We start from the raw sequence: 10,567 nt of genomic DNA on the forward strand, positions 1-10,567 counted from the left end.
GCTAATTGAGCTCAAACTTCGCAGACTTGAGTAAACAATACTGAATGCTTGTGCTTTCTAAATGACCACATGGTGTAAGCACTGAGAAATGTAGGGATCTGCGTGTAGAGTTTTGCAGTAACAGTTCACCAAATATAACTCATGTGTCAAAGCAGGGAATAGTGTTTATTGTTTAGGGAAATGGGTGTGCTTTTTCAAAAATGGCGTTATAGTTTTGAAATTTTAGTTCAAAAGACTGGTTATAGTGTTTTAGAAATTGAGAAAAACTGTAAATTAAGGAGGACATATTCCCTAAGTTTCACAGACAAGGCTTAAAGCTAGTCCACGACTAAAATGTAAGTCAGCTGTTTTTTTATTGATAGAAACTTGCACTGATTGATCTTGAAATGTCAGTATTTTTATTTTGTCCCAAGATGCACACTATTAATGTTTTTCTATGGCATGTTTATAAAAATTACTTTAATATTCTAATTGAATTACAGCTTAATCCTGGTTTAGTCTAAGCCCTCTGTGAAAGCAGCCCATTAAGTATTAGAATGTTACATGTTTGTTGAATTTATCAGGGGGGTACTCATTTCTGCAAACCTTAAGTAATTTTAAACAAACTGGCTAATTGACTTATTTTACAGATATTAATGAAATATTTGTTTTAAATGTTAATACATTTCAGTTTTGCAATCTTTTCATGGATTGTATTAACATACAAAGAACAAAAATGTATTAGGGTATACTCATTTATACTGCATAAGCTCAAATTAAATTTTAACCCTGACGTGAAATATTGAGAAAGTCATCTGCATCACTAAAGAACTCAGCTTCAACATAACATGAAAGAGTAAATGTACCAATTTAATATTATTAAATTAAATAATTGACAACTACTTGGTCATTCCAGTTTAATATTTATTTTCAAAAGGTTCTTAATAAAATAGTAATTAACAAGTCAAAGAAATTTTAAAAGAACATTTAAAACCAAAAACATTGGAAATTTGTTGTAAACCCTCTCTGAGAACAAACTGATGAACAAGAGAATGTCCACTGAGCACTAAATCGATTACCACAATAGAAAATTAAACAAAAACAAAATTTACACATTTACATTTTCTTTTGCAAAGACCCAAAAAGGAAAAGGTGGAAAGAACATGCTGAATTCAGTGATGCTGACAAAACCTTCTCTTTAAGAAGCTGTGAAAACCTGTGCCATCACAAAAACACCAGAACCTGTTGAAAGCATTTCACAATAACACTCAAAACAGTAAGGCGAACAGTGTATTAAAACAATAGCTCAGGAGTTCTCTCATAAAGCTTCAGATCTCAGTGTAGTTTCTCATGACATTTCAGCATCCTCAAGTTTCATCATCTTTTTAGGGGTTCCTGTAAATGAGTCCTGCAACACAAGATGACAAAGCTGTGAAAAAAAGAAATGAAAAATTCCAACTAAAATGGTAATGACATGTCATTTCCGAATATTAATGTCTATCCCTAGGCAACTATCACACTACAGAGATGTTATAACTCTAGACCAACCAAAAACAATTACTTTTTCCAGTACTTTATTTTTTACAAAATAAATGGCAAAAAGTGCAGTACTCAAGTTACGGAGTAATAAAAAATAAAATACGGAGTAAAAAAAAAAAAAAAAAAAAAAAAAAAAAAAAGTGATAAAGAAACGTATAAAAGAAAACATCTTGCATGTTCAAAAAAAATTATATTTAAAACATTGATCTTATAAAACTTCAAATTTAGTGGTATAAATGGATTTATGGCACCTCAGCTTCAACAAACAGATGGAGTTTGTTGATACTGATTTCACTGAGTTGATACTGGAATGATAACAAATTTACAATTTCTTATTTTAAATGAATTAATTAAAACAACGCAAGAATATAATGTGAAAGTCGACTTAAGGTTAGGGAAAATTAAAAATTGAAAACAGTGTGAAAAAAACTTAGTTATATACAGCCAACTCATTTTTAGTTAACTGTTATTTCTACCTCTTTTCAGTCACAGAGCACTTTTTTTTTTTAAAGTTGTTTAAGTGAGAGAACATCTGTAACTTAGTCCAGAATAGGGGAATTATACTGTTTAATAAATTTGTCTTATGTAAATATTTTCGCATTGGGAAAAAAAGTATAGATTTTTTTTGATGTATATGCTGTCCATAAAAATCAATATCAGTAGGTCATGTTTAGAAAAAAACAAAAAAACAAATGGAAATCTGAATCAGGCAAGAAAATTGCATCAATTGCATATTTAAAAGTTGTCTGTGTACACAAAATAAACGCAATACATAATATGGTAAATATACTTTCCACAGAATTAGTATAATAATAATAATAAATACAAACATTGTGAATTCCTGGTGGGACACATCTTTCTGGGAATGGAGTTATAAATTGTGAAAGTTACCTCTGCCAAAGACAGCGATCCTCCACTGGATGTTGGACAATGGGATTCAGTATTCGATGAACACTCCACATCCAACTCGAAGTCCATTATTTCACCAAGGTCAATCTCTTCTCTGTTACAACAAAGCAGGAGTTAAATTAACACTGACGTACATTTAAAAAAAAAAAAAAAAAAAAAAAAAAAACTATAAAACAACAATTAATCACTGTTTTGCCACTATGCCGTAAAAAAAATATTATTCCTTTATGAAATTGTAACAGTTTAGTTTATTTGGACATCAAGAAGCTTACATCTGCTGCAGGTCGCTTCCCTCTTCAGCAGGAGGATCCCATGCATGAAGTTTGACCCGCCACAGTTTAATCTGCTGGTCCCAGGAACGTCGGCTGTACTTCTTGAATTTGTTTGGAGTCTTTGGATGAACACCGGGTTGTCTCATATGCCTAAAACAATGGTTAAAAATAATGTTAAATACTTTAACAGATTATAGAAAACCATAAATCACAGACAAGAGGTCATAGCAGTATAACACTGTGTCCCAACTACATGCCACGCACAATAAAAGGTATATTTTCCATGCTAATCTGAGTTTTTAATTCTGAGCCGTGACTGCGACACATAACATTTCTTTTTTCAGTGTTTCCACACCTTGGTGAACTTCAAATTCAAGGACCTTTCAAGGACTTTACAGGTCCTTGAAGGTTACATCGGGTTACCTTGTAAGATACATTGTTACAGATTTCATGCCTCAAACACAACTATGCAAAAAAGCTTTCTTTTTTTTGCACTTATTTTTGGCCATATGACAGAGATCTGATATTTTATTTGTCGTAAATGCATGCAACTAACGTAAATCAAGCAAGCTAGTATGCGTAGGCCACGAAGTGTTGGTCGAAATAACACATTAGCGGACCGGAGGGAATAATATGGAATTTTTTCCAGGAAACTTCATGCACGTAACAAATTCAAGCACTTTCAAGGACCTGTATTTATGCATGTTCAAAACTCTTTCAAAGTCTTTTCAGGGCCTTGAATTTTTTTTTTCAGATTCACAAACTTTCAAGGACCTGTGAGAACCCTGTATTTTAGAAACTTTCTATTTCTGCAATGTCGCAGCTAGAACAACAACACACAAACTGTGACAATGATAATCTCAGGTGCTGATTATTCAGTGTTAAAAGTGTCTAATATAAGTTTAAATATAATTTTGTCTGACTTTTATAGCCATACTGAAAGCAACAACAGTTTATCTCAGATCTTAAAAATAACTTAAAGGAAACATGTTCGTTAGAACTGTGAACTTAGTCACACCAACAACCATATTCCATAAAGATTGTATCAGTCACTCAGTATGTACTTTTCTAATGTTAAAAAGGTTTAATATTTATGAATTAGATTATAAACTTTAGTTGGGAGTGCAGTGCTGTTCTGGCTTCTGAATGGCTGTGACATTTGAGTGATTGTGTCGCATCGCATCTGGTGTGGACAGCCAATTGCTTGTTGCTGGAATCTTGTCACATCGCGTGTAGTTAGGACATGGTGTAATACATTTTGTTTTTAACAATAATCATGATCTCACTCACTTGGGAACTTCTTTAATGTATCTGTCATATGCAAGAGTGTTTTTCCCATAATTTATTTGTTTTTGTCTTCTTATGAGTGTGGTCTCGTCCGTCTCAATGTCACCTTTAGCAGGAGACTCTTTGGAATCTTTAGAGTCTCTGGAGTCTGAACTGGGGGAACAAAAAACGCTTTAGTTACAACTCAAACCATGACTGTTGTACAAGTGACACCTAATGAACCTGTAATAGCATTTTAATTTTTTTTGGCTAGTTTGCAGAAAGTTTTGACATTGTAAAATTTTCTTTAGGTCTCCAAATAGGTGGTGTAACTTTTTCATTGCTTTAAGTCACAAACCTTCCAGAAGAGATTTTTCTCTCTCTTTGAGGAACATCTGCTTCAAGAATCCTTCTTCTGTATCTGAAAAAGAGAAACCACCAATTAAGAGTTTATAAAGGATATTAATTATGTATTTAAATTATATATTAGATAAAATAAATGACATACTGTATATATTTACAGAGTAATTGGCACAGTACATAAAGTACATTTAATTAGTAAGAAATCAAGAGAGGCAACTGACCGATGCATATCACGTCTGACATTTGAACGAATTTCCTCTGCCTCTACTTCATCTCCCCAGTTTTTTACTCTGGACACAGGTCCCTCACTCTCTGGGGTTGTAAAACTACAAAATAATAATAAAAATAAAAATGAACATAAATAATAACAACAAAAGACAAATCGAAATTTAGCCAGTCAATTTGTCATCACTAAACATTGTCTGAATGCCAGGATGAGATAAGATTTCATCCTAGCACAAAATTCATATTAATTCAATAATAAGGTTACAATTTATTTACGTTATACTGTACAAAATGTCAACCACAACATTTTAAAACAATTCCATTTGAAAAGTAGTGTCTGTTACGCATACTATTTGAATCAGATAAGAAACGTAAAATCATCATCGTTACCTTTCTGGTCTGCGTGAGCTCTGTGAGCATTTGCCAGGCTCTTCAACCGAGTGAGATTTCCTCAGACTACCATCTGCACCGCGTTTCCTACAATGGGACCATCTTGAAGCGCCTTTGTTCCTTCAAGACAAAAGACACGAGAAGAATAAAAAAAAAAAGCAAAGTAAAATGAATTCTTACACATTACGCACTGCATAAAGCACGTTATAAATAATGCATTGTATTGTAAACAAGCGATTTATATTTAAGCCTATTAATCGTTTTATTCAAGCTCAACCACGGATCTGCTGTTTTCTAAATATCTTTTTACAAATTTCTACAAAAACAGCAACTTATTTAAGTCGAGAAAGAATTTATGTTCAAAGCAAACTGTTTTCAAGGCACCACAAAATAACCCGCCGCCACAGACACGATATGGAGCTGCTCACTACAATATAAAAATGATGACTAACGTTAATTACATTGGCAGATTGAAAGATGATGTAGTTTTAGAAGTAATATGGTAACGTTACAATCTTGATGTTCTCATGGCGCGAACATACTCATTCACACTCTCAACACAACACAGACGACTGGCGGGAGGCTTCACGTTCCTTTTCAACAGCTGGATAAATGTGTCGACGCTTAAATGAGTTAAAGATACGAATAAAGCTGAAAGTTAAAAGGAGTGCAAAAACGTGTTTTGATGCCCAAAACAGACTAAATAGTCCCCTATACAAAACAATACTTCCGTGTCTCGCTTTGCTAGCAAACCGCTGAGTCAAAAAGTCGTAAAACACAAAACAAAAACAATTACAAAAAAACATTTTCCGAATTCTTACCTGTTTTCATCAGGTTTGTAATCGTTTTCGTATTTGTATTTTTGATGGGCAGACATTGTTTCAAATAAAAATCAGAAGGCTCACGCACGAACTGCTGCCGGGTTTAGATTAAACCGCGCTAATGTCCCACAGTGTACGTCAATATCGAGGTCACATGACACTGGGGGGAGGTGTTGTGAATTGACTAGAGCACAGACCCGCCCACATCCACAGATCTCCAAAACATTGGTGTGTTTAATTTCTTCCAGTCGATTGTGTGTAGATCACATCAAGTGTTTTAGCGCGTAATATCACGTAAGTTTTCTCTTTTGGGTTTTATCCGCTGTGGCGGGAATACAAACAGACAATCTCAAAAATCAAACGAGACTTTTAGATTTACGTGGCAGAAGCGCAATTTGTCTTTTTATACAGGAACAAAACACTCCAGTTCGTTTGTCTAATGGTCATCAGTTGAATTTAGTATCATTTGTTACATAGGAATAACATCGATTTTTGGCATATGTCTGTAGATAAATAAAATAAATATATTATATTAAATATTTCGATAACCCATCTGCTTACTCAAGAACATATAACACATACTGGAAACTTAACTCTAATTTTGGTTCTAATTGGGAGTTGTTAAAATATAATATTAGATTAATTTTAGTCTGGAAAGCTGGAACTCAAAAAGCTAAGCAATTTAAAGCAGAGGAATTTGAGATTATTAAAAGACCTGTCTGCCTCTCCTGCACTCCTTTTGAGAATTTATCTGTGGAATTGGTTGAACTCAGTGGCGGCTACTGGTCTGTCAAATAGGGGAAGCTCATTTTCGGTCTACATCATAAAATTGTCTATTTATTTAAAAGTAAATTCTGCCCTACGTTCCTTTTCAAGAAAATGGTCTGTGACCCTGTCGTACCAACTAGGCGTCTTTTCCAGTGACTTTTCGTGTGCAGTTTCATATGAATGAATGATCTAAAAAATATATTAAACTCTGTAAAAGTGAAACAAGGAATGTGGTGTATAATTGTGTGAAATGTATGATGAAAATCAAGCAATTTCGCCAAGCAAATATACAGAAATAGGTTGCAGCAGTTTTTATTTCGACTGAACTTGAGAAATCCACGATGGGACTGAGCGGCCGCAGAGAGCGCAAACGAATAGCTTCAGCGATTCCTTATAGGACAAAATCGCTGTCAGTCAAAAGGAGATGCAATCTTTCGACAGACCCTCCAATCATCACGCAGAAGCTCAGCGTCCAGGCCAGCCCACTCCTCATTCACCCCCAGAGACGCTGAGCGTCCGTGGGCGGGACATAATCGCAGCGTTTATCCAATGACCGTCTAGTTTCAAAGCACTGGAAAAAAAACGTTCAAAGCAGCCCCATTGAAGTCAATGGACGCTGGGCTTCAATGGGGAAATGCACTGTGACGCTACGGGAATGTATGAGAAGAAAATCAAGTCAGCCGACCTGCTATATCTAACTGATTCTGAACGAATTCGTCTTTGAGATGAACGTTTTCTAACGCATTTTTAGTCAATAAAATGTTAATACAATAGTACGTAATTTGACCATTAATTTTGTGACATTATAGGGGAAGCTGAGCTTCCCTTGCAGTCTTAAAGAAATCGCCACTGGTTGAACTTGAGAATTCATTAGATAACTTATATACAAAAAGCTAAGGGTATGGAGTTATTTATGTGGTTACTCATGTGTCCAGCTTGCGCGCCTGCTTGGAGTATCTGAGCAAACCATACGTAGAAGACTGGAACAGCATGGATTAAGGTACTTAATTTTAATACATTTGTATTAGTGAGAGAGGATAAAGTGAAATGGCACTGTACAAATAACAAATATAAATACATACACTTTAAAGCATATGGCAGCTACTTTTGGCACTCCAGATCACTTTTTTTTAATTAATTTGTAATTTAAAGGATTGTGATGATAGCATTGGTTATGTTGTTATGGTTATTGCCTTATACAAAAATTGGTGCTGCTAGTTTTCTGATGACTCTTAAATAATTTATTCTTCCCCCAAAGGGCTAAAGATTTGTAGGCTACTCTGATGTCACTGATAATGTATTAGACAACATTGTAGCAGAAATACAAAGACATTACCCAAACGCTGGGTACAGGATTATACATGGTCATCTTCGGGCACAAGGTCTTCATATTCAGTATAAGAACAATTTTATTATATTTAGAGTTTACAATTTTTGTTAACTAGAACAATTGTTGCACTCCAAAATGACAAGAAATCCTTTATCTTCAGGTGCATAGAGCCAAGGGAAAACTTGAAAACCAGCAAGAAGGTTGCTGGTCGCACACTGAATCCAGTACAAATTGAAGAAGTCTAGCAAAACACTTTTTATTCTTTGCATCATGCAAAGTTTTATTTGTAAAATGCTTAAATACCAGAATGGGTTGAATTTCTAGTTAATTACAGAATAAAAAACAAAAAAATGTAATAAGGTTTTAACTAATGTGTTGATGTAAATAAATATATTTTGTATTTTTTAAGCTTCAAGAGTTCGCGAGTCTGTGCGAAGAGTCGATCCACTGGGAACTCAGCTGAGAGCGTTAGCAATATGCACACGTCATCGCCGTCAGTACTCTGTCTCAGGACCAAATGCAATGTGGCATATAGACGGAAACCACAAGCTATTAAGGTATTGGGAGTCTAAACTTAGGCAAATATACTAACTGTGCAATTATGATACATTGCACAGGGTTTTTCCTGGGTGAAAAATTATTTTGGGTAGTCTTAAAATAGGGTAATACAATTTGTGTTTACATCAAAAGCCCCCCCCCCCCATTTTGTACACACCACACGTTTTATTGTAGTAATAGTATATGTCATCCCGTAACAGACCAATTTTTGCAAAAATAAATAAATAAATAAATAAAATAAACTGCTCATAACTTAAATAAATATACTCTGTACAAACAAATTGTCACAGTTCTGTCAGTTTATGTCTTTGGTTTATCCCATTTGTCTTTCCCCCGTTGATCTGTGTCATTTGGTTTAGCCCTCATCATCATTATTTCTAGCACCTGTCCTTGTATCATTAGTCATCTGTGTCACCTGTGTCTATTGATTAGTGTGTCTTTAAAAGTCTATCCGTTTCATGAGTTCACTGTCGGTCTTTGTTAATGTTATATGTAACTTGTGTGAGGACTATCATCTGTGTTCCTGCCTGTTCCAGCCTTGTTCATCTTTGAGAATTATATTAAATAGTGTTTATTGTGTATATCGTCTCGTCTCGTCTCATCCTGCACGTCAACCTATGACAGAAAGACCGACCAATACAGTTTACCCGGCACTTTTTCCCTGCGTTTATTTTTTCCGTTTTTTCTCATTGTTTGTTTTTCAGTTTAGTAATGGACCCTACTGTTCTCCTGATCCTCCTGAGGCAGGGGGAACGCTCTCTTGAGGACCACACACGTGAGTTTCTCTTCCTGGCTAACCAGTCACACTTCCCGGATAGCAGCCTATGCGTCCACTACAAGTTAGGACTGAATTCCACCACCAAGGCGCTGCTATCCGGGGAGGGTCCTCAAGAGAGCCTGCCGGATTTCATCGAGTGGGTGCTGGCGTCCTGCCAATCATCCTGGACTGTTGACATCGTCAAGGAGGACGTCAGCCCCACTCCAGACCCAGAACCCAGCCAACCATCACCCCGACATGCGGAGTTGCAGCCCGAGCCCACCGCTGATGGAGAGCCAGAGCCGAGAGCGACAGAGCCAGAGCCTGACCCATCTGACCAGGTGCGAGAGCCGGCATCAACATCCGTGACGGTGGATTGTCACGTGGAGCAAGAGAGGGCGATAGAGAGCCCTGCCCACTGCACCACCGCTGAGGGTGAGATTGGACCACATTCTGGGGATTTAATTGATTTTTTCTGTTCTGGACAATAATTCTGAGGATTTAATAGACTTCGAGACCGATTTACCTACCTGTCATGTCCAACCTGTCTGTGTGAAATTCCCACCCACCCTCCCTCTGCTGCCTATGTCTCCGTCTGTTTGGCCACCGCTGTCCCCTGACAGCCCCTCTGCTCACCCTCAGCCCACCACCTGTGCAGTGGGCTCGCCGCGGGGCTGCCAGCTTCCATCGGCGTCTCGGCTGGAGGATCCCTCAGCTTCGCCTCCAGCCTCCGAGTCCAGGACTCCGCCTCGGCCCTTCGACCCCGCGGTTCCACCTCGGCTCTCGACGCCCTCCTCTCCACCGTCGCCCGTCGATCCACCAGCTCCACCGGGCTCCATCGTCTTTTCGGCTCCGCCCTGGTCAGTCGTCACCCCATCATCACCTCAGGACTCTGCTCCTCCGGCTGTGCCTCGTCGCGCCGTCCCACTGGCTCCTTGGGACTCCTCCTTCCTGCGGGCACAGCCTCCATCCTGTCGCTCTGGCTCCGCCACGGATCTCCGGGACTCCGCCTCCGCCTCGGGCGCCAGAGCCTGTTCCACCTTGGCCCTCCGGATCCTCGGCGTCACCCCGGATCATCGGCTCTCCGTCTTCGCCTCGGGCTCCTTCTCTATCTGCTCCGCCTCTGTCGGTCGGTCCCATGGAGTCGGCACGCCTTCGTCCACCATGGTTCCTCCCTCCGTCGGCTCCACAGTGGGCCGTCATCATGGCTGCGGTCTGGGTTGGTTCCTCCTGCCCCGGATTCCTCCTGTTTCTTCCCTGGCTCCTCCCTCCGTCGTCGCCCCCTTGGACTGTCTTGTCTGCCCCTTGGACTTTTGATTTGGCCCCCCTTCGTGGGTTGCGTCCTCCACCGAAGCCGCCCCCATTATGGACTCTCATTTTCTGTTTTTTC

The 10,567-nt window shown here is 38.2% G+C and overlaps 1 protein-coding gene across 1 annotated transcript; it reads right to left on the minus strand.

Moving 5' to 3' along the window:
* Positions 1 to 882: 882 nt before the first annotated feature.
* slbp (stem-loop histone mRNA binding protein) lies at positions 883 to 5,892 on the minus strand. Its single transcript, XM_073820988.1, has 8 exons — positions 5,765 to 5,892; positions 4,944 to 5,063; positions 4,550 to 4,654; positions 4,324 to 4,386; positions 3,990 to 4,139; positions 2,700 to 2,849; positions 2,410 to 2,521; positions 883 to 1,387 (listed from the first exon to the last, which is right to left on the minus strand). The coding sequence occupies exons 1-8, from the start codon at positions 5,818 to 5,820 to the stop codon at positions 1,328 to 1,330; spliced, it is 816 nt and encodes a 271-aa protein (XP_073677089.1). The 5' UTR covers positions 5,821 to 5,892; the 3' UTR covers positions 883 to 1,327.
* Between the last annotated feature and the right edge of the window lie 4,675 nt (positions 5,893 to 10,567).

The sequence above is a fragment of the Garra rufa genome, chromosome 16, assembly GCF_049309525.1.
Source record: "Garra rufa chromosome 16, GarRuf1.0, whole genome shotgun sequence".
In the NCBI taxonomy this organism is placed as follows: domain Eukaryota; kingdom Metazoa; phylum Chordata; class Actinopteri; order Cypriniformes; family Cyprinidae; genus Garra; species Garra rufa.